Consider the following 23,891-nt stretch of genomic DNA (forward strand, 5'->3'; position numbering starts at 1 on the left):
TAATCTTAAGCCATCTGTGGAAATAATAACTTGCTGGACTCATAGAATTAACCTAGAAATTTAAAAAGTTTAAATCGTAAGCGACTAAGCCCAAGTCATGTGTTTAAAAAACTATATAGGGCTAATGTTTTTATTTTGTGAGAAAGCCAGGAAGAAGACATAAAGGTGTTTCAAGCTAAAGTTTTATCACTGTGATATGTCTAAAGAATTGTCTATTTTCAGTAATATTACACAGACTTTTAATAATTAGAAATAAATCTCTGTATATATAAAACATTATTTATTTATTTATTCATTTATTTATTTTTTAAGTAGGCTCCACAAATATGCACACAAGCTCCCCAATGCAGGGCTTGAACTCATGACCCTGAGATCAAGACCTGAGTAGAGATCAAGAGTTGGATGCTGAACCAACTGAGCCACCCAGGTGCCCCTAAAACATTTTTTTTAAAGATTTTATTTATTTATTTGAGAAAGTCAGAGATAGTGACAGAGAGCATGAGTGGGGAGGAGAGGGAGAAGCAGGCTCCCCGCCGAGCAGGGAGCCCCATGCGGGGCTCGATCTCAGGACCCTGGGATCACGACCTGAGCCGAAGGCAGACGCTTAGGGGCGCCTGGGTGGCTCAGTCGGTTAAGCGACTGCCTTCGGCTCAGGTCGTGATCCCAGGGTCCTGGGATCGGGCCCTGCATCGGGCTCCCTGCTCAGCAGGAAGCCTGCTTCTTCCTCTCCCACTCCCCCTGCTTGTGTTCCCTCTCCTGCTGTGTCTCTCTCTGTCAAATAAATAAATAAAATCTTTAAAAAAATAAAAAGAGTTTTGAACTCATGCCAAAAGCTCAGAGTGTCTAGGTTTTCTTTTTTAGGAATCAAAGCGTTTGCCTAAACTCACCTCTATCATGTCTTACAATGAAGAAATTAAGGAAGAATCTTTTATAGAAAGACTTTTAAAGGTGAGTTTTGCTAGCAAGGAACTTGTTGGGATGGTTGGATTTGGGCACAATGTGGAGGAACGTCTTGAGGCAATTCTTAATAAGGATGCTCTTAGTCAAAATAAATAAGCTGTTTGGTTCATAGCATTATCTTCCAGGAATAGGTATTTTCTGGAGCAAATAGGTGAATTATTTTTGCTTGGTGTCAGTCTTATTTAATATAGGGGCAAGAAAGCATGCTTGGTCCTATGAGGGTGTGACATGCGGACAGGGATTATGTTGGTTTCACTTCTCACCTATGTCCCCTCACTAAAACATAAGCTCCTTGAAAGCAGAGATTTTTGGGTATATTGCTTGCTTTTATATCCCCATAACCTACAATATCCAGCAAGGGTTCAGTACATATTTGTTAACAAATCTTAGTTAATAAATGCAGAGAATAGCCAAGAGAAATTTGAAAAGTGAAGAGAAGATCTAGCAGTTAAAGTACTACAAAGGTACAATAATTAAAACAGTGTGATATGGGAACATAGATCCACTGAACAGAATAGAAAATCCAGAAATCGATGTATGCGTATTTATCTAACTGTATATAGATGTATAAGTACAGATAGATATCTTCCAAACTTTCACTCCCCTTTAGGAGATATCTTCTCAAGTATACTTTTTAAAAAGTAAGGAATTTGTCTCACTGCTGCTTCTGAGCTGATCACTGCTTCTCTGTCGGCGAGCCCACTCAATACTTCTGTGTTCCTTTGGGCTGCTCACAAGCTGGAACTCATTAACTACTTAGCACGTTCCTCCTTCATCGATGCTGACATCTCCACAAGGGCTTCTATAGAGAGCTAGCAGAGGGTAATAAGGGGCAGGCCCAGCCTCCCTTCACGAACTGGTTCTTTCTTCCATCAACAACTCCAACTACACAGTTGTTCATTTCTCCAACGGAGTCATAACATTTAAAACTATACATTATGGGTGTCTGGCTGGCTCAGTTGGTAGAGCACGCAGCTCTTGATCTTGGGGTCTTGAGCTCAAGCCCCACATTGAGCACAGAGTTTACTTTAAATACAAAAAAACCAAAAAACCTATACATTAAATGTGAGGTTTCATAAGGTTGGAGCCAAAGATGCTCAATAAAGTTTTACACTTCTTAGGGGGCCAATATAGACTCACTGGTTCCCTAACTTCTCTCTGCAGTCCTCAGGTCCACCCTCCCTTCTGCGGCAGTGCCTCCTTTTTCCTTTTGGGAAATCCTGACTTCTAACCATGGAGGCTAGTCTCTCTGTGGGAGACATTCTCCTCCTTAGAAGTATGGTTCTCTAGATTTGAGTTATTTCATCTAGGACAGTAGCTCAGAGCTTCAACAGAGAAATCGAAGGTGAGCTTTGGGAGATGAAATCCTGTCCAGCAGTCCCATGCAGGTTGTTAACAAATCTGGACCTCTTTCAGATCTTGCCTCCAGAGATAAATGCACGTAATCTCTTTACTTTTTTGGAAGTCTATTGGGTGGGTAACTATTGGATTAGAAATATATACATTCGTATCACTTAAGGATAAATAGCAGAGAATGTCAATATTTACAAGTAGAAGAGGAACATTTTCCTATTACATATAATTTGCAAGAATACCACTATTCGTGTTGAAGAATTACTTTACATTTTATACATACCAGTTTTAGTTCCTTTCTCCCATCATTGCCCTTACCAGCGCCCCCCACCCCACCTCCGACATTTCTGCTTCCCAGCTGTGCTCTTTAGATTGGCCACGAATAATAAATAGACTCAATACTTAACAATATATTTCTTTTTTTTTTTTAAAGATTTTATTTATTTACTTGAGAGAGAGCAAAAGAGAGAGCAGGAGTGGGTGAAGGGCAGGGGGAGAAGCAGAATTCCTGCTGATCAAGGAGCCTGATGTGGGACTCGATCCTACTCGATCCTGGGACTCCGGGATCATGATCTGGGCCGAAGGCAGACACTTAACCAACTGAGCCACCCAGGTGCCCCAACAATATATTTCTTTATAGGATGCTACCTGACCTACAAAGACTTGGCTATGGCTTTATAATATTCATCTTAAGGTTGTGCCAAGTGCTATGGGGATTCATCTTCCCCTTGTGGGCTTTCCCATGTGAAGGTCTGTTTCTCTCCCCTCTCTGCGCCCGCGATTCCCTCGCATGGATGGCCTGCGAGTCCCTTAGCTTCCCATCACGTCTGCCCTTCCTACCCTCTGTGATGTAGCCTCTTTTCTACATTTAGTTGTGCAATTTGTTCCAGCAGTCTTTGGGTTGTTTTATGGGTTATTTACACTCATGTAAGTGTTATGCAGTTACATTCGTGGGAGGAGGTGAGCTTAGTTTCTCCCACTCTGCCATCTTCCCCAAAGTCTTCATGGCAAGGTTATGAATTAAATTCTTAGGCCTGGCAAATTCTCTGCTCTAATTTCTGATGGCAGTGGTGTAATAGTGGTTTCACGCTTCCCGGGACACAAGATAAAAATGGCATTTCTAGATGTTACTGAACTTCATTAATGATCAGATAAATGCAAGAACATTAGAACAATGAGGTGTCAGGACACCTGGGTGGCTCAGTCAGTTGGGTGTCTGCCTTTGGCTCAGGTCATGATTCCAGGGTCCTGGGATCAAGTCCCGCTTTGGGCTCCTTGCTCAGCGGGGAGTCTGCTTCTCCCTCTGCCCCTCCCCGCCGCTTGTGCGCTCTATCTCTTGAGCTCTCTCTCTTTCTCTCTGACAAATAAATAAACAAAATCTTAAAAAAAAAAAGATCAATGAGGTGTCACTTTTTGCCTATCAGATTGGAAAATTTTCAATACTGCAAAAACATCTAGTGCTGGCAAGGGCAGAGGAAAGCAGACATTCTCTCACGATGTTGTTATTTCTTTAAATTGATACACTCTTCCTAGAAGGCAACCTGGTACTCTGTATAAAAAATTTAAATATGCTGTCAAAGGTTGACTCCTCAAAAGCTCATCACAAAAACTGTTGCTGAAGCGAAGTTAAGTTTACTAAATTTGCTGCAGTAAGGGAGAATGCCACCTGACTGAGCCTTAGTGGTATCTCAAAAGGGAAAATTAGGGCCAGTTATTTTTAGGATTTTAACGCTTGGGCTGAATAACTGTGGGGAAGGAAGCAAGTCAGGGAAATGATTGGAATTGAGCAGAGTTTATGATACAATAGCCTTAGCTTGGTGGGCATAGCAGGGCAATGGTCTTGACGCATTTTTAAAGTAAACTGTTAGTCTTCGTGAGCAATCTATTTAACAAACTCAGTTTTATCTTCCAGGAACAAGTATTAACTGGAGCAAGCAACCAAGTTACTTTTGCTTGGTTTCAGAATTGTTTAACATAAGTCCAGGAACGTATGTCTAGTGTCTAGTCCCAGTATTATTCAACATAGGGACAGATAATTATATTGTTTTCAGTTTCAAAGCTTATTCTTTTCTGGGCACCTGGCTGCCTCAGTTAGAAGAGCATATGACTCTCAGGGTCATGAGTTTGAGCCCCGTATTGGGTGTTGATTATTACTAAAAAAAATAAAAATAAAAGCTTATTCTTTTATCTAGCAATTTCTATTCTAGGAATTTATAATATGACTTTATTTTCTTTTATTTTTTAAAAGGTTTTATTTATTTATTTGACAGAGAGAGAGCGAGCGAGCAAAAGCAGGGGGAGTAGCAGACAGAGAGCTGAGCAGGGAGCCTGATGAGGGCCTTGATCCCAGGACCCTGGGATCATGACCTGAGCCGAAGGCAGACGCTTAACGACTGAACCACCCAGGTGCCCCTATAATATGACTTTAAAAGACAAATATGCAAAGTATATCTACAGAGACAGTTTTTTTTTTTTAAGAAAAGGAACAAGTCAGAAACAACCTAGATGACCAGATAAGTAAATTACGGGCATTCACAAAATAGATTACAATGCAGCTATTAAAAATGTATCTTTGGGGCATCTGGGTAACTCAGTCAGTTAAGCATCTGACTCTTGATTTCAGCTCAGGTCATGATCTCAGGCTTGTGAGATAGAGCCCTGAGTTGGGCTCTGTCCTGGGCATGGAGACTGTTTAAGATTCTCCCCCTCCCTCTGTGCTCCACCATCCCCACCCCCTCCTCCAATCCCCAGAATCACGCTCTCACTCTCTCTCTAAAAAAAAAAAAAAAAAAAGGAAAAGACAGGCTGGAAAGGCAGGTACAGACAAGACTAGGGGCACTGATTCATGGGGGAGAGGGGAGGGGGTTAAGTCTGGGTTTTATGCAGTAGGGACTGAAGAGCCATTAAAAGAATTGATTGATAGGGTAACATAATCTGAGTTACTCTGAGTTATTATGTGAAAATTACATATATATGTATATAAAGCTCTCATTTTCCTCCAATGGACTTTTGTTCAAAACAACTCCTTCCAATATTCTCCTTTCCTCTCCTTTTGTTCTCTGGACTTGCCTATGGTTCACCGTAGCTGGCATGTCCCAAATTGCAATTCCTCTTCTATTTCTGAATAAATTCATTTGCTGCTTGATAACCTTTGTTGTTTAATTTTTAAGGTCGACAATGCTTTGGAAGGATCATCCATCATAGCACACAGAATGGGGATTGAAGCAGCAAAGAACCAGAGCCTCTGAGAGCAGCAATTACAGCAAGGCCTTGCAGTTCTAAGAATTGATACCAAAGCAGCATAATAATCAAGCACCTGGTGTTTGAACCTTCTGAGGGAGGTTACTGAAGGGTCAAAAGGACGTGGCTCACCTGGCGATTAAAAAACCCTGAGGCTCGGTCATGGTTCCAGGGTCCTGGGATCGAGTCCCACATCGGGCTCCCTGCTCAGTGGGAAGCCTGCTTCTCCCTCTCCCACTCCCCCCGCTTGTGTTCCTGCTCTCGCTGTCTCTGTCTCTGTCAAATAAATAACTAAAATCTTTAAAACAAAACAAAACAAAACAACAACAACAAAAAACCCTGAGGCTCACATGCATAAAATCAGCTCATAACACTCCCCTAGTGTCAGAAAGGTACACATGTGCCCTTAGGAGGCCTGCTTTTGATTTTTATTTTCTATTTTTGATCTTTTCCGCTCATATTTGCCAGCTTAACAATGCCCTAGATGTTTAGTTGTCAACTTATAAAAATGTTGAGAATTTGCACAGAAAGGGGAAGAGAGTGACTTGCATCAGGCCACGGAGCAGGTTCTGATCACAAGTGTCAGGATACAAAGCAGTAAAGAAACAAATCATCAAGATGTTTAGTAGTAGGTATAGAAACAGGACAGGAGAGTTGAGAAAAGTAAGTAGGACTTAGTGATTCTTAGATGTAGGAATTGAGAGCTCGAGAGAGAAGAAAGATTCTCTGAGGTTTTTTTTTTTTTTTCATCTGGGTGTCTGAGATTAGTTTTATAAATTGGTGGAGGAGCAGTTGGGGGACTCCCGTTAAGAAGTTAAGAAAGATAATGTTTAGATATGTTGCATTCAGTATTACCACGCATTAAGGTGCTACTGTTCAAATCAGAGTTAAAAATTCACAACCACAGCAGAGTTTATGATGTTATGATGTCATGTGGACCCAGGGATGGATGACATCGCCTAGAAAGTTTATGTGGTAACATGTGAAAGTTGAGGACAGAAACTGAGAAAATATTACATTGAGAGGCAAGAAGGGGTAACAGTTCCTGAGCAGCAAGCAATAAAAAGGTCAGCGAATTGGAGAAACCAAGAGTCTTACCTATGCTGCCGAGAAATCTGAGGAGGATCAAAGTGTCAGTGAATTCAAGGGAAGTGGGATTTAGTAATGAGATCATTATTGATTTTGGAAGCTGTTTTGGTGGACTGCAGGGTATGAATTGAAAAATATGTTGAAAGTAAAAAGAATGAGGTGAGTATTGTGACTTTTAAGGCTAAAAGGGAAGTGAAGAAGAGAACGTCTTTATGTGCAGCTTTTTGTAAGTAGCAGCAGCATTTTAGGCAAACAAACAGCAGAGAATGAACCTTGTAACTATTAGAACAGAAAACCTCCAAATATTTTAGATTTGATTTATTGTGTAATTTGATTTATTGTGTAATTATTATAACTTCTCTGCTCTACACACGTCGTTAGCTTCGTTGCTTGGTAAACTAAGTACAGTAGTCCTCCCTTGCCTGTGGGGGATATGTTCCAAGACCCCTAGTGATGCCTGAGACTGGGGATAGTACCAAATCCTATACACATGATCTTTTTTCCTATGGGTAGACACCTATGATAAAGTTACATTTATAAATTAGGCATAGTAAGAGATTAACAACAATAACAATACAATAGAAAATTATAACAATATATTGTAATAAAAGTTATGTGACTGTGGTATCTCTCTCAAAAAATATTTATTGTACTGTACTCTTTAGACAGTAAAACGTGAACATGATTACGTGAAGTGAGGTGAATGACATAGGCATTATGACGGTTAGGCCACTATTGATCTTCTGAATATGTCAGAGGGAGGATGATCTGCTTTCTGAACTCGGTTGACTGCAGGTAATGGAAGCCATGGAATGAGAAACCATGCATAACGGGAGGACTACTCTATGACCTAGAAGGTCCCTGTGATCTGGGGTCTGCCTATATCTCCAGCCTGCTATCTTACTCTCCACGCTTTCCCACTCCCAAGACTGCACACAGACCTTCCAGTTTTCCCAGCGCCTCATGATGTTTCCTGTGCTGGTGTGCGTAGGTTTCATGTCTTCCAGTTCCTTCTCAGCTTGGTGACTCTATAATCATCTTCCCAGAGTAAGTTCATAGTTCTCCATTAAAGCCTTTGGGGGTGCTCATGGTTGTTATTAACATTTGCCTCTTCTGATTTCCAGTGCACCTATATTAAATACCCTGTAATTCTATCACCTAGCTCCAGATTGGGTATATAGTCTGTATTCAATAAATACTGAATGAACAAATAGATGAAGTTTGCAAGACTTCATATGGCACCTATTCTTCATTTAAAAAAGTGTGCAGTATAGTACATATGCCATTTATTCTTGCCATACATATTCAGTTTTGTGAAAACAACAGTTTTGTGACTTTTTAAAACATAAGAAATCTTCTAAGTATTTAAAACTTGTAAAGAAAAAAAAAAGACCTAATCTCATTAGTCTGCTGTAATTTTCCACTGCATTTCTAAATGTTAGAATGGGCTCTTTTTTCCTTTCCATAAACTCTTTCCTTTGAAGCAATTATCCTCTTTCTGGCAAATTAGGAAGCGGGATGGCCTTCCTTTTTTAACCTGTGACAACTCAAACCAATTAAAGTTTCAGTGTTACAGGAATCAAGGAGGTTTTAATCTCAGTTTATATTTGCATTTATGGCCGTTGGCTCTCCCCAGGGAGACAGGGAAAAGACGGCCCCTACACCTGGTTTCAGGTTGATTACAATCAACGTGGGATAATTTTAGCATAAAAGGTTCATTTTTTATCAAACACCTTTTTGAAGGGAGGAGGTGGAGGTGGTGAAGATAAAATCCTCCATCAATATCCCGCCAATTTGCACTGTTCTTTGGGGAACAGATTTTCAAATGCCAAGGAACAAAAAGAGCGTTTGGTTTTCCAACCTCCCTGGGGCGGCAGCGGATTGTGAAGCAGCTACCGGAAGAAACCAAAGTATAAATTACCAGCTAGAGGAAGGCGTGTGTGCGCCGCGTGTGCGCTCGGGGGCCTGGAGGAGGCTAGGAACGAGATGGAGCACATGCCAAGGCTCCAAGGACTTTTTTGCGAGGTACCTCGTTATGTAGTATTCATAATGAGAGGCGCTGCAAAGTATCAGCGCGCTGACCCGCGCTTTCTCCGCACTGTTTACAACCCCAAGCTGGGATACAATGCGGATGGGAGGAGGGGACAAGAAGCGTCTTGCAGGCGAGAGCGGGCTTCACAGCGGGAAACAGCCACTTGCGCAGAAGCCGAGCCCACAGAATTTACCCGTGGCTCTGGCACCGGTCCACAGGCCCCGAGGGGGCTACACTGGCCTTAGGATCGGCAGTTTAATGCAGAGTCGGGGATCCAGCCGCTTAAGAGTTTTGTTCAGTAGGCGCGGAAAAGGGGTTAGGGTTTAGAAATCGGCATTGTCTGGCGGCTCCGGGGATTCTGAGCCCGCGACCGGGAGACCTCACGCTGAGAACACCACATTGGAGCGTGGGCCGGGACGTTCTCGTGCGGGAGGGGCGCGCGCGCCGCGGGATCGCGCGTGCTCACGAGCGCGCCGCTCCTCAGCAACGGCGCATGCGCCTGCTCGCCTTCCCGCACGGCCGCACAACTTCGCGGGCCCTCCTCTTCCAATCGGAGCGGCGGATTCTCCGAGTGCGTATCCTGGAGCTGCGGGCAGCGGGAGGCGGGAGGAAAGGGGCCGGGTGGGCGGGGCCAGGACGCCTGCGAAAGTCTGTGAAGGTCTGTGAGCGCAGACTAGTCTCCGGAAGTGGCCGTTGTAAACCGCGTCTGCTCAGGGCTTTTCCCCTTCTGTCCCCCTATGCTATTCGTTCCCCCTTCCCCGGGTCCTAGAGTCCGTCGGGTTCCAACAGTTTTTGCTCTGCCCCCGGCGATCTGCCCAGGCCTCTTTCTACCATTGAGATTTGGAGCTGCCCCTGGGGTCTTGGGTGAGCGGTCTGGACCACGGGAGTCCCCTGAGGTAACCACGGGATGTGGGGGCTTCGAGGCGACTTGGGCGGGGAGGTGTTGAGGAAGGTATGGGTGGCAGCAGTGAGAGTTTTGGGGAACCCCGAGTTAGTTCGTGGTTGCCCTGGGGCTGTTGGTGTCGTTTGTGGGGACACGCCTCCAGCTCCCTGGGCTGGGCCTCTCCGCCCATCTGGGGGAAGATCTCCTTGGAGCATCCTAACCCGAGACCGCTGCAGCAGCACCCAGAGGACTGAGCAGGGACCAGAGGGCAGGACCCAGAGGGCCTGGACTTCGAACTTCCCAGGTTTACAACTCCGGACTGCCGGGCTTTTCCCTTCCAAGAATCACTAAACTCTTCGAGGACAAGGACCACGTCTTTTTCATCCTTTAAAAAAATGCCAGCCACACACTAGACACTCTTATCAATGTTTGATAAATGAAAGAATGAGTTGTGGTAGGCTATCATCTGTAGTTTCTACTGCTCACCCTCCAGGACTATTAAGAGACATAGAAAATCCGGCTGTTTTTCCAAGGCTGTACATTTTCTGCAGAAGTAGAGCCTCCTTTTGACTGTTCTTTACTCCCTCATGATATTTATCCTAGGCAAATGCATATTTTTTCGTTTTAAGGAGATCTCTAAATGATTCTGTGTAAGTTTGAGAAGCAATTTCAGTTGGTGTCCAACTCTTTCAAATACAAAACACACGGATGTTTTGTATAGTTCACATAATTTTGGAGAGAAGACCCTACTTGTTTTATTGAACAGTTAGTGCCCGGTAACAACAAAACAATGGTAGAGCAGAAACTAACAATGGTTTCCCATGAAATGAAGAAAAAACAAAGACAGTGCAACCTGCTAAAAGGAAAGAGGGGAGTAGTTTTAGTCCGGAGTTTGAAGTTTTATTAGCTGAGTGACCTCAAGCAAATCATCTAAGCTCACTAGACATTACATTCCTTATCTGTCAGATAAGGAGGATGGACTTGGTCTTTATTTTATTTTTTAAAGAGTTTATTTATTTATTTGACAGAGAGAGATAGTGAGAGAGGGAACACAAGCAGGAGGAGTGGGAGAGGGAGAAGCAGGCTTCCCGAGGAGCAGGGAGCCCGATGTGGGGCTTGATCCCAGGACCCTGGGATCATGACTTGAACTGAAGGCAGATGCTTAATGACTGAAACACCCAGGCGCCCCAGGACTTGGTCTTTAAAGTCCTATTTAATTCTAAAATTCTTTGTCTCAGCCCCCTTGTCATGGTTTTTATTTTTTTTAAGATTTTATTTATTTGAGAGAGAACGAGCAGTGGGGAGGGCAGAGGGAGAGAGAAAGAGAAGCAGAACCTTCACAGAGCAAGGAGCCCAATGTGGGGCTCAATCCCAGGACCCAGGGGTCATGACCCGAGCCGAAGGCAGACACCTAACCGTCTGAGCCACCCAGGTGCCCCATCATGGTCTTATTTTGATGAAAGAACCAGACATCCTCTTTAAAGGTGAAATATATAAGTCTGCAGTAAGAGCCCCCCAACACAGATGTAGTTATTATTGAAGTTAGCATGTGTTATGAAAGAGGATGGATTTAGAAGTCAGCCAGATGTGAGTTTGAATTCTAACCCTCCCACTGAATATCTTTTTTTTAAAAGATTTTATTTATTTATTTTAGAGGTGGGGGGAGTAGAGGGGGAGGGGGAAAATCTCAAGCAGACTGGGGCTGAGTGCTGAGCCCCAAATTGGGGCTTGATCTCAAGGCCCTGAGACCATGACCTGAGCTGAAACCAAGAGTGTCCCTTAACCAATTGAGCCACCTGGGGGTCCCTCCCACTGAATAGCTTTATACAAGTTACTCATCCTCTCCAAGCATTAGTGTTCTCGTCTGTGAAATATGTATAATCATCTTACAGGGCTATAGGGAGGATTCAGTGTGATCAGGTACGGTTAGCCTAGTATCTGGCACATAGTAAGTGCTCAATAATAGTGGTTTTTATCTTTTCATCCCCACCCCCGCCCTCACCCCTCCCTTCCCCCTGATCTGTACAGACACACTGAGAGATGAATACATTCTGCATGACCCACTGAAGGACTCAGCTGTGAGGCAGGAAACTTTGTACCAGCAGTGGCTCTGAAATCTAAAGTAGAATTGTCTTTCTGGCTGGTACTTACTCTTAGGATGTCTAGATCATTGCTCCCTTGGCCTCAATTACCTATATTTGGCCCTATGTCTAAAAAACTTCTTATTGAAGAATGATACATATAACATCCCTTCATCTATTTTAGTAGGAATGGTGAGAATAGTCCAACTCCACTACCAAGCGAAGATTAATCTATTAATAGATTAACATAAAAAGCTGATCTAAACTTTGCCTTTATCCATCACTGCTACAGGGTGGCCTGGTTTGGGCCCAAGCCTGTGGAAGTGCCATTTGGATTGAGAATCCACTGGAGGTCCGAGTTATCTTTCATTAAGAAGACCCTGCCTTGTAGTTAGTTTGGATGGGGTGGGGGTGTGGGGAAGAAGGAGCTGTGTTTGAAAACTCTGCAGTTGGGAGAAGTGCTTTTCTGATAAGCAAGGTCTCACAAGGTCTCAATGCTCTCTGGCTGGGGGTGAACCATATTTTGAAGGCCAATAGCAAGACACACAGCAGAACTGTGGAGTCCGCTAATTTGGGCTTGAATCCAGACTCTGTCACTTACTAGAGATGAGACTTTGGACAGGTGATTGAATGAATATCTTTAAGCCCCAGTTTCCTTAGGTATAAAGTGGGGACATTAACAGTATCTTCCCCTTGGGGTTGGTGTAGAGTGACAATGCAGAGATATAGAAAGTTCTTAGCACAGTGGAGAAGGGATGTTTGTCACAGTTGGCATGATGACAGTAGGGGTGGCTTTGAGGTATTGGATATTTTGTTTATAGATAATGATGTATTGAATGTTTTCAAATGGAAAGCGTTATTTACAGAGTTAGATACATGTTGGAGAAAGGCTGGTGTTGATTGCGTCTCATAAGGAATTTGTAATTACTCATACAGATTAGCTAAACTCTTGTGGAGTTTCTTTTTCTTTCTTTCTTTTTTTTTTAAGATTTTATTTATTTATTTGACACACAGAGAGCACAAGCAGGGGGAGGGGCAGGCAGAGGGAGAAGCAGATTTCCCCACTGAGCAGGGAGCCCGATGCGGGACTTGATCCCAGGACCCGGGGATCATGATCTGAGCTGAAGGCAGATACTTAACTGACTGAGCCACCAGGCGCCCACTCTTGTGAAGTTTCTTGGGAAGTTTCAAGTAAAGGTTGGAACACACGTTATGTGAGGAACCTATAATTCTTTGACCTAGCTCCCTATATCAGTCTGGTGTATGAAAAGAGAGCTTTTGCTACATCGTCTCTGCCATGTTCACTAGGATAGATCTCCAGTCGTAGTTTAAATTCAGCCACAGATCTGACTTTGGCTCTTCATTGATGTAGTCTTCCTAAAACACACAGAGGTAGGCTCTTGAACCCTAGTGTCCTCAGGAGCTGATAACAGAGACAGAGAAGAAGAAAATAAGATTTTGCTGAAGGAGACTTTAGATAGGATTTTTTTTTTTTTTGGATGATGAATTTGAAAAATTGAGATATAACTCACCTATCAAAATTTACAGTTTTAAAGTGTACAATTCATTGGTTTTTAGTATATTCACTGTGGTCCACAGCAATCACTGCTATCTAATTCCAGAACATTTCCATCACTCCCAAAAAGAAACGTCATACTTATTAGCAGTCAGACCCAATTCCCCCTCTCCCTACCCTCTGGCAACTACAAATCCACTTTCTTTCTTTCTTTCTTTTTTTTTTAAAGATTTTATTCATTTATTTGACAGAGAGAGGCACAGCGAGAGACGGAACACAAGCAGGGGGGGTGGGAGAGGGAGAAGCAGGCTTCCCGCTGAGCAGGGAGCCTGATGTGGGGCTCGATCCCAGGACCCTGAGATCACGACCTGAGCCGAAGGCAGACGCTTAACGACTGAGCCACCCAGGTGCCCCCACAAATCCACTTTCTATTTCTATGTGTTTGCTCGTTCTGTACATTTCATATACATGGAGTCCTAGAAGCCTTTTGCCTGCCACTCCCCCTGCTTGTGTTCTCTCTCTCTGTCAAATAAATAAAACCTTAAAAAAAAAAAAAAAGAAAAAAATGAAACAATAGTTTTTAAATGTTTTCATGTTTGTTATAAAATAATTTTTAAAATACAAGTAAGGGGTGCCTGGGTGGCTCAGTCAGTTAAGCGTTTGCCTTGCGCTCAGGTCATGATCCCAGGGTCCTGGGATCGAGCCCAGTGTCCGGTTCCCTGCTCAGTGGGGAGTGTGTTTCTCCCTCTCCTCCTTGCTCATGCTCTCTCAAATAAATAAATAAAATAAAAAAAAATACAAGTAAGTTGAAGAAAAAGACAAAAATCACTCATAGTCTCAGGACTCATATATATAACCACTGTTATATTGTTTACTATTTTAACAGGCTTCAGCCCATCTAACCTGTAAGCCACAGACATCTGGGACAGGTGTAATCCTCAATAACGAAGTACACCATTCAGAAACAGTGGGCTGTTTTCAAAGAGGTGGAAGGGACTTACCATGAGTTTAAACACTTCAAGTAATGCCCCTGGTGACACCCAAAGGTAAGCCGCCGGCCTCTTCCTTTAGTCAGGGCCACAGGGAGAAGTCAGTGGTTGGGGGTGCCGATTGTAAGGATTTGCGGGGTACACTAAGGGAGGCCGAAGCTTCGTGCACCCGGGGGAGCAGGCAGGACGCACCACAGCAGCGGGAATGGGATGTGGGACCATGTGCTGCAGTTTGTCCTCCTTTGTTTCCTCGTCCATAAAAGTCAGTGTGTGTACTTAGCCCTGCTCTCAGAGAACTGCTTTTTCTTTTCTCCTCAAGTATTTTCTCCTCCTCTTATTTTTGCTTATTCCCATTTCTTTTTTTTTTTTTTTAAAGATTTTATTTATTTGACAGAGAGAGACACAGCGAGAGCAGGAACACAAGCAGGGGGAGTGGGAGAGGGAGAAGCAGGCTTCCCGCTGAGCAGGGAGCCCAATGCGCAGGGCTCTATCCCAGGACCCTGGGATTGTTACGGAACCTGGACTGGATCGCCAGACGGAAGAACCAAGCTGCACTTAGAGATCTTGGAGGATAGGAGGTTTATTTAATGCCAGTGGGCTCAGAGGAAAGTGGTCTCCAAAGGTCTGAGCCCCAAGCACAGAAAAAGGGGGTAATTTATACACTTCTACTTCTGCATACTTGGGCACTTTTCGCGAGTTCCCAAAGCGGGGCAGGGAGACGGACCCGGAAGAGCCCCGGGGCAGAGGCTGGGACTTCCTCATTGGCTCGGTTGACCATCTTAGGACCCAGCATTTCCTTATCATACCCCCTTTGATGCCCCTTTAAACACCTAGTTTACAGGGCATTATTTTCATCTTCTAAGGGGCGATAGTGAGTAAGGAGCAACTGGAGTCTGATTTTAGCAATTTGAGTAGTGATAAACCTAGTAAGGGCATTAAGAATACAAGGACCAAATGCTACTATGAGGAGAAGCAATAGGAGGGGGCCGACGAGGGGGGCGAACCAAGGGAACCATTGTGAGAGGGCATCCCACCAAGTTGTCTGCTGGAGTGTTTCCCACTGGCGATATACTCGTTCCTGTAATTGGGTCAGAGTTTCTTGGACCACCCCCGACTCATTAGCATAAAAACAACATTCCTCCTGTAAGAAGAGGCAGAGCCCCCTTGTGTGGCCGGGAGCAAGTCGAGCCTGCACCTGTTTTGGAGGACCACTGAGGCCAATGAATCGAGTTGGTGCTGCAGAGCCAGGACCGACTGAGTGAGGGCAGAAAAATCTGCTGTGAGTTGTTGAGTTAACCCCTGGTACTGAACCTGAGATCCTGACGCCAGTGGCGCCGAGGGCAACACCTGATGTGGCCAGCAGGCTCATGATAAGAGGGATGGCCACGGGGGAGCGTGGAAGGCGGCTAGGAGGTCTCCATGTGAGTGGGGCATCGCTCCCGGGGAGGACTGAAAGATCGGGTAAGAGACTCGACAAGCGTGCATGATTGATCGCGCCAGGTGATGCAGATGTATACACCTTGATCACAAGCCAGAAAAGTGTTGTTAGGCGCACAGACCCAACTGTGGCCCATGATGGGAGAGGAAGAGTTGCCATACAGCAGTACCGGAGCCAGAAAGGGATAATCTGAGGTCCCCGGTGCCGAGGTGGGAGGTGACACAGTGGATTGGTTGAGGATGACACCTAGGTATTGGACAGGACCGGGCTTCATACAGATCCAGCAGTCAGACGCTAGGGGTGGATTTGAGTGGTTAAGCGCTTGGTGGGAGGCGTTAATCACACCTAACAGTTGTGCTATAGATGCTTGCTGCGTGTGGATGGGGGACCCAGGGATGCGCCAGGGCGAGTTATTTTCTGTCTGACTCTGAGGGTTGACTGCAGGGCTTAGGATGAACACGGACTTAATCATAAACTTGGCCATGGGGTTAGTCCCCATAGGGTGATATTGGCTCAACAGGAGTGATTCCTGTGGCCCATGATGTGGCATTGGGTTCTAGGACAGAGAGTGAGCAGTATACAGTGATTGTTAGGGCAAGAGGATGGGGTGGCGCTGTGTGACAAGGAAATCCGGATGTCACTGCGCTGTTTGAGGCTCCACCACCGGTTGGTCCATTGTTCTATTCCTGGCCAAGTTGACACCCAGGACTCACATCCCCAGGCTTGTGAGCAGAGCTGGGGGCAGGTGTTTGGCTCTTGAGATGTAGGGCCCCCACAGATGTAGATATCTACCAGCTGGTAACCTGAGTGAGGGCCATGGTAGGAACATCATCTATGAGGTTCCCAGGAAATATCAAGAAGTTGGCATCCATCAAAGTGGAGGTCAACCTTCGGTGTGTGTGCATCCCAGGTGGAAGAAGTCAGTGGGGGTGCCAGTGCGGGATTGAGGGGGATAAGCTGGGAAGTCCATTTGCCAGTAGTGGTGATACGAGAGTTTGCCCTTTGCCCCCCTTGCTTGGCTGGGCAAGCTAGAGGCAGTGCGGAGGAACAGCACACCAGGCAGCAGAAGACCAGGACTGACTGGGGCCAGGAAAACCATGATGACATGTGCTCAGGAGTAGACAGCAGAGGGCCAGTAAAAGTGGGGTCTACGACCTTAGGTAGAGGGAGCCATCATGGCTAACCCGATAGCAGATGAAACCCGTGGACAAGTAAGTGCAGTAATACACTCTAGGGACACCCAATAAGCAATGACAATAGTAAGCTTCTGGGGGAAAGTCCAGTCAGGAGGGGCAACAGTGTAGAGTCCGACTCCCAAGATGAGGGAAATCACGCCGATGAGCCAGGACCACGGTGAGCAGGTGTCCATCAGTCGGTGGGGTCTTGTTGAAGGTGAAGCCGGAGCGGGTTCGTGAGGTCTGGCTGGACTCTCCACTGGTGTGGCTCCTCGTCTGAATGATGAGCTTTCTTCACTCTGGAGTGGTGGACCCACGGGGTGACACCTGAGACCTTGAGGGCAGTAGGGGCAGTTAGAACAACAGTGTGGGGCCCTGTCCACTGCGGTTTGAGGGGGTCTTTCTTCCAATCTTTGACCCAAACTGAGTCCCCTGTCTGGAAGGATTGTACCTGAGACCCTAAGGAGATTGGTGCCCTCTCGATGGTGTACTTTTTTTTTTTTTTAAGATTTTATTTTATTTATTTGAGACAGAGAGAGAGAGAGCACAAGAGGGGGTAAGGTGAGAGGGAGAAGCAGACTCCCTGCTGATATGGGACTCGATCCCAGGACTCCGGGATCATGACCTGAGCCGAAGGCAGTTGCTTAACCAATTGAGCCACCCAGGTGCCCTCGATGGTGTACTTTTGTAATTTATTTAGGGTGGCCCCCAGGGCCTGAAGCTGCTCCTTTATCCCTTTATCTCCAACCTGATGTAAGTTTCCTGGAAGACTTCCCAAGCACGGGGGAGGCCGTCCATATATTAATTCGATTGGGGAGAAACCTAATGTCCCGGGCACAGTGAGCACGCAGAAGAGCTAGGGGTAGCAGATCCGGCCATGGGAGGTTAGTCTCCTGACAAAACTTTGCTAAGGTTCCCTTGAGGGTGCGATTCATTCACTCTACTTTCCCTGAACTTTGGGGCTGGTAAGCGGTGTGGAGTCTCCAGGTGATGTTGAGAGATCTGGTCAAGACCTGTACAATGTCTGCCACAAATGCGGGTCCATCGTCACTATGGATTGTTAATGGCAGGCTGAACCGGGGCATGATCTCCAGCAAGAGGACTTTAGCTACTTCCCGGCTTTGCTCCATCCGGGTCGGAAGGCTTCGACCCACCCAGAGTATGTGCATACTATTACTAGGATATATCTGAACCCCCCGCTCGGCTGCACATCTGTGAAGTCTACCTCTAGATCTTCGAAGGAGGTTGCTCCCATCCTCTGGACACCTGGCGGGGGCCGCGGTGCAGACCGAGCATTATTTTTAGCACATGTTATGCAAGTTCACTCGTTGCTCGGCACAGTGTTGGCAGCTGACTGATGTAGTGCTTCTTGAGGAGGGCCTCTAATGCAGTTTTCCCCAGATGAGTGAGTCGGTGGTGTTCCTTGACTAGATGCCCTCCAGTTGCTGTTGGAACAAAGATGCGCCCATCTGGCATCATCCACCATCCCTTTTTAGTCAGGGTGGCTCCCTCAGCCATGGCCCATTCCTTTTCCTTTTTAGTGTAACTGGGTGGAGGGACTTCTTCCGGGGGTGTCAGGGCCATGGTGAGGGAAGGGGCTCTGTCCATGTCCTCACTGGCTGCTGTCTTGGCTTCCTCATCTGCCAGACGATTTCCCCGCGCTATGGGGTCATCTCCTTCCTGGTGTCCCTTACAGTGCAGGATTGCTACTTCCTTTGGAAGCCAGACGGCTTCGAAGAGTGTCAGTATCGCCTCTTTGTTCTTGATAGTTTTTCCTGCTGTGGTTAGGAGGCCCCTTTCCTTGTAGATGGCTCCATGTATAAGTACAGTAGCAAAGGCGTACTGAGAGTCAGTATAGATTTTGACTCGCTTGCCTTCACCGAGGGTGAGGGCTCGGACTAAGGCATGTAATTCAGCCCGTTGAGCTGACCATCCAGCTGGTAATGCCTTAGCTTCTAGGACTTCAGTGGTTGTGGTTACTGCATAATCCGCTTTCCGGGCACCCTCTTGTAGGTAACTGCTGCCATCGCTGAACAGCGTGAGCTCTGGATTCTTTATGGCTTGATCCTGCAGATCTGGATGGCTCTGTAGACCTCATCAGTTACCTTGGAACAGTCATGGTCTGATTGCCCCTCTTCCATGGGGAGAAAGGTTGTTGGATTTAATGTCCTTACTCTTTCGAGGGTGACCCGCGGGTTTTCGCAGAGGAGCCCTTGGTATTGTGCTAGCTGAGAGTTGGAAAGGAAGCGGTGTCCCTGTGCGTTCATGAGGGACACAACTGCATGAGGGACCTTGACATTAAGTTCTTGCCTCAGGGTAAGTCTGTCCGCCTCCTTGACGAGTACGACTGTGGCTGCCAGTGCCCTGAGGCATGGTGGTCATCCCGCTGCCACGGGGTCCGCTTCTTTGACAGGTAAGCAACTGGCCGTTGCCAGGGCCCAACAGTCTGGGTGAATACCCCGAGCGCTATTTTTTCCTTTTCATGCACAAAGAGATTGAAGGGTTTTTCTACATCTGGTAGGCCCAGGGCTGGAGCCCGCCCCAGGGCGGTCTTTATCTCTGTGAAAGCGGCTTCTGCTTCCTCAGTCCAGGCAGGGGGTTCTCGATCTGGTCCCCCTAAGAGATCATAAACAGGTCTTGCTATTGCTGAGAACCCAGGGATCCAGATGTGGCAGAATCCTGCAGCCCCCAGGAATTCTCGTAGGCCCCTTTTTGTCTGGGGCTGTGGCAGGGAGATGATGAACCTTTTCCTCTCCGGCCCTAGTTCTCTTTTCCTTTAGGTGAGGAGGAAACCAAGGTATTGTACCTGTTGTTGGCAGATTTGTGCCTTCTTCCATGAGGCTCGGTATCCCGAGTCTGATAGGAGCTATAGGAGGGCCTTTGTGCATTTTATGCAGTCTTCTTGTGTGTCACTGGTGAGGAGGAGGTCATCCACATACTGGAGGAGGGTGCATTGTGTAGCCTCTCTTGGGAAGCTGGCGAGGCCTGTGGCCAGCGCTTCCCCAGAGAGGGTTGGTGAGTGTTTAAACCCCTGCATGTGGCGCGTCCAGGTCAGTTGCATCTGGCGCCCTGTATCAGGTTCAGTCCATTCAAAGGCAAACAGTGGCTGGCTCTGGGGAGCTAAGTGGAGGCAGAAGAAGGCATCCTTCAAATCTAGGCAAGTGAACCATCTGGCCGGCCCTGGGATTTGGCCGAGGAGGGTGTATGGATTTGGGACCACTGGGGGCAGAGAGATGGTCACCTTTGTTGATGGCCTGCAGGTCTTGAACTGGTTGGTATCCCCCTCCTGGCTTCTTGACTGGCAGGAGTGGGGTATTCCAGGCCGACTGGCACTCGACTAGAATACCTGCTTCTTTGAGTTTGGCCAGATGTTCTTGGATGCAAATCTTAGCTTCCTGTGGAAGGGGGTATTGCTTTTGCCTCTGAGATTGGGCTCCTGGAATCAGTTCAACAATGATAGGGGCCCAATTCCGGGCTAGTCCAGGTTGGTTGTTTTCAGCCTATACTGAAGGGAAGGTAAGTCTGAACTTTGGCAGGCTGCTCGGTTAGGCCTGGGCACAGAAAAGCCTCCATTCTTCTTCCCTTGGCATGGTAATTGCTAGCATTAGAAATCCCATCTCCTCTTGCCTTGGGTTTAGTCGGAGGCTAGTGTGTCCGGTGGGCTCAAAGGTTATCTGAGCCCTAAGCTTGGAGAGTATGTCTCGGCCCAGGAGGGGGATGGGGCAATCACGCAGATAAAGGAATTCATGTCGGACCTTGTGGCCCCCGAGTTCACACTGGTGAGCCTGGAAAAAGGGCTGTTGTACCGCCCGCGTCCCAATGGCCCCAAGGATGGTTGCAGTCCTTTTGCCAAAAGGGGCCACTGGGGAGGTGACAACAGAGTGCTCAGCCCCAGTATCAACCATAAAAATCACTGGTTTGCCCCCCACCTTCATTCTGACCGTGGACTCATGGGGGCCAAGGAGGAAAGAGCCCGGTCCCCCTCAGTCTGAGTCCATTCCCACAAGACCTATGAGGTCCTCCTCTTGGGGTTCTTCCTTGTAGCAGCTGGGCTTCTGAGCCTTTCCCTGGTTGGGACGTTCATTTTTCCAATGCCCTTTCTCCTTACAGTAGGCACATTGATCCCTTGCCAAGGGGGTTCTGGGTCTCCCCGCTTTTGGTGGTCAGGGTCTCCCCACCTTTGTGTTGTCCTTTTCTTTTAGGGCAGCGGTGAGGAGGCTGACTTTCTTTTTCATCTTTTTGTCGGCTTCCCGTTTGGCTGCGACCTCCCTGTTCATGTGGACCTTATTGGCAGTCTCTGTTAGCTGGGTGATGTTCATCCCAGCAAAACCCTCTAGTTTCTGAAGTTTTTTTCTGATGTCTGCGGCGGCCTGAGCCACGAAGGAGGTGTTTACCATCTGTTGGCTTTCCTGTGCCTCGGGGTCAAATGGAGTGTATATCCTTTAGGCTTCACACAGTCTTTCATAGTAGTCCTCAGGGGACTCCCCTGGTTGTTGAATGACCGAGGATACCTTAGTCATGTTCATGGGTTTCTTAGCGCCTGCTCGGATTCCCCGGAGGAGGGTCTCCTGGTACCGGTGGATGTGGGCCTGTCCCTCAGTTGTGGTGAAGTCCCATGCTGGGTACTCCTCGGGTGCGGCCGTATTAGCCCAGGCAGCAGGGTCGATGACTCCCGCTGGTGCGTGCTCTTCCAGGTACTGCCGTGCACCTTTCATTACTCTCCTCCTTTCCTCTGTGTTAAACAGGGTGCGGAGTAACTGTTGGCAGTCTTCCCAGGTTGGCCGATGAGTCTGGAAGAGGGATTCTATGAGGTCTACCATAGCCTGTGGTTTCTCAGAGTAGGATGGGTGTTATGTTTCCAGTTGAGGAGGTCGGTGGTGGAGAAGGCTGGATAATACATCATGGAACGGCCGGGTTGGACCGTCCTTTCTTCATCGTGTCTCTCAGGTTCCCGCGTCTCTTGTAGGGCATTTGGAGGGCACTTGCACCTGGCCTGGGGCTCAGCCTGGCTGTTGGTCTTGGAGAAAGTGGATCTTTTGGGCCTGGGGGCACCGGTGAAACCGATGGCAGTGGAGTGTCTGGAGCTGAAGGGCCAGGTGTAGGCGGTCTTGGGGGCACGTACGGTGGGGGCAGGGTCGGTTCGTTCTTGGGATCTCCGGCTAGGATTTGTGGAGACTGGGGCTTTTGCTGATTTTCTTTAGGTCACTTGGATGAGGCGATTAAGACCCTGGCCTGTCCCTGCCTATTGCAAGTGAATTGCACCCAAGGGGGAAGGGTCTGAGCGATTCCTAGCCAGGAGTCAATGTATGGAAACTGGTCGGGGTGTCCTGGTTATCCTGTTACGACTCGCCATACTCGACGAATCCTTGGGACATCCAGTGTCCCTTCTGAAGGCCACCTGATATCAAAGGTGGGCCTATCCAATTCACATAGGGTTCTCAACTTGCTGGGGTTCATCCTGACTCCATAGTCTCCTGAAAACCCCTTTGTGAAATTTTTTTTTTTTAAGATTTTATTTATTTATTTGACAGAGAGAGACACAGCGAGAGAGGGAACACAAGCACGGGGAGTGGGAGAGGGAGAAGCAGGTTTCCCGTGGAGCAGGGAGCCCGATGTGGGGCTCGGTCCCAGGACCCTGGGATCATGACCTGAGCCGAAGGCAGACACTTAACGACTGAGCCACCGAGGCGCCCCCGCTTCTTGAAATTTTTGATCTTGGTCTCTAGATCCGTAGGTTTACTCTGCCCTTACCCCATGGTGATGTTCCCGTGTGTGGTGGTGCAGAGACAGACAAAAGGGGGCTGCCTCCTGAGGTGAGACCAATCAGATGCCCATCTGACCATGTCCCGAAGGAGCTTAGGTGAGGCTTAGCCGTAGTGGTCTCAGCGTTGTGACTCGCAATCGGAAACTATTCCGATGCCGCCATACACTGTATGCTGTTCACCATGGAATCGCAGATGGGACCACTCAGACTCCGTAGGCTTCTGGGGGCCTTAAGGGTGCCCACCCGTGGGGTCACAGAATCAGTCCGCTTGAGCAAGCCAGGTCAGACTGCACATTCACACTCCAGAAGTTATTACATTCCCTCCCTGGGAATCCCTACCTGTGAGACCTCTAAGAGGTCTCTGGGAGGTGATCGGGTTCCCCTTCCACCCCAATGGGGGTGGGCCTTTCTGGGTCCTGGGGCCCCAGGCCTTACCGGAATCCGATGTTGGGACCAGGTCCTCGCCTGCCTAGTTTCCTCGAGTCCGGTGGGAACAGTGGAGCGGGGCTGGCCCGAGGCGACTGGGGTGGGAGACTGCTGAAAATTAGGCAGGGCGCGCCTTCTCCGTTACGATCCCTTGTTCTGTCACTGCCCTGCCATTGCCCCAAACCGGTGGCAACAATGGGCCAGTGCGGTTGGGTTTCCCGGTCAGGGAACCAAATGTTATGGAACCTGGACTGGATTGCCAGATGGAAGAACCAAGCAGCACTCGGAGATCTTGGAGGAAAGAAGGTTTATTTAATGCTGGCAGACTCAGAGGAGAGTGGTCTCCAAAGGTCTGAGCCCTGAGCACAAACAAAGGGGGTAAATTATACACTTCTACTTCTACATACTTGGCACTTCTGGCACGTGCGCGAAGCAGGGCAGGGAGAAGAACCCGGAAGAGCCCCGGGGCAGGGGCTGGGACTCCCTCGCTGGCTCGGTCGGCCATCTTAGGACACAGATTTTTCTTCTCAGGACCATGACCTGAGCGGAAGGCAGACACTTAACCGACTGAGCCCCCCGATGCCCCTGCTCATTCCCATTTCTGTGTGGTCATTACTTTGGCCTTCTCTCATCTCTGTGGCTCTAGTTGTTCTAACTTTGCGCCCCAGCCGTAGTTCATGATTTTGGGTTTTAGCTCCTGTTCCAACTGCTCTTTTACTTGGAGTTTATATTCCAAGAATTGCCGTTGCTCCTCTTTTTTGTATCCTTGATATCTGCCTTTGGATGAGGTGCCTGCTTTGGTTGATTCACCGCTGATGTGAAAAATAGAAAACTCTGAGTCTGTAATATAAAACTGAGCCATTTCAGAGAGCGCAACCCAAAGCGTGGTTTACAAAGAATTAAGTACAGAAATTGAAAGTGTTTAGAAATTTTTATAATCATGTA

General features: G+C 47.2%; 1 protein-coding gene across 1 annotated transcript in view; it reads left to right on the forward strand.

Moving 5' to 3' along the window:
* Window positions 1-9,388: 9,388 nt before the first annotated feature.
* Window positions 9,389-23,891, forward strand: part of CCDC171 (coiled-coil domain containing 171) — a 312,847-nt gene continuing 298,344 nt past the window's right edge. Inside the window, exons 1-2 of the mRNA XM_078061217.1 lie at window positions 9,389-9,570; window positions 14,041-14,200. Of these exons, the coding sequence (XP_077917343.1) occupies window positions 14,157-14,200 (44 nt within the window). The 5' untranslated portion in view covers window positions 9,389-9,570; window positions 14,041-14,156. The remainder of the gene's footprint in view (window positions 9,571-14,040; window positions 14,201-23,891) is intronic.

This window comes from Halichoerus grypus, chromosome 14 (assembly GCF_964656455.1).
Source record: "Halichoerus grypus chromosome 14, mHalGry1.hap1.1, whole genome shotgun sequence".
Lineage (NCBI taxonomy): Eukaryota > Metazoa > Chordata > Mammalia > Carnivora > Phocidae > Halichoerus > Halichoerus grypus.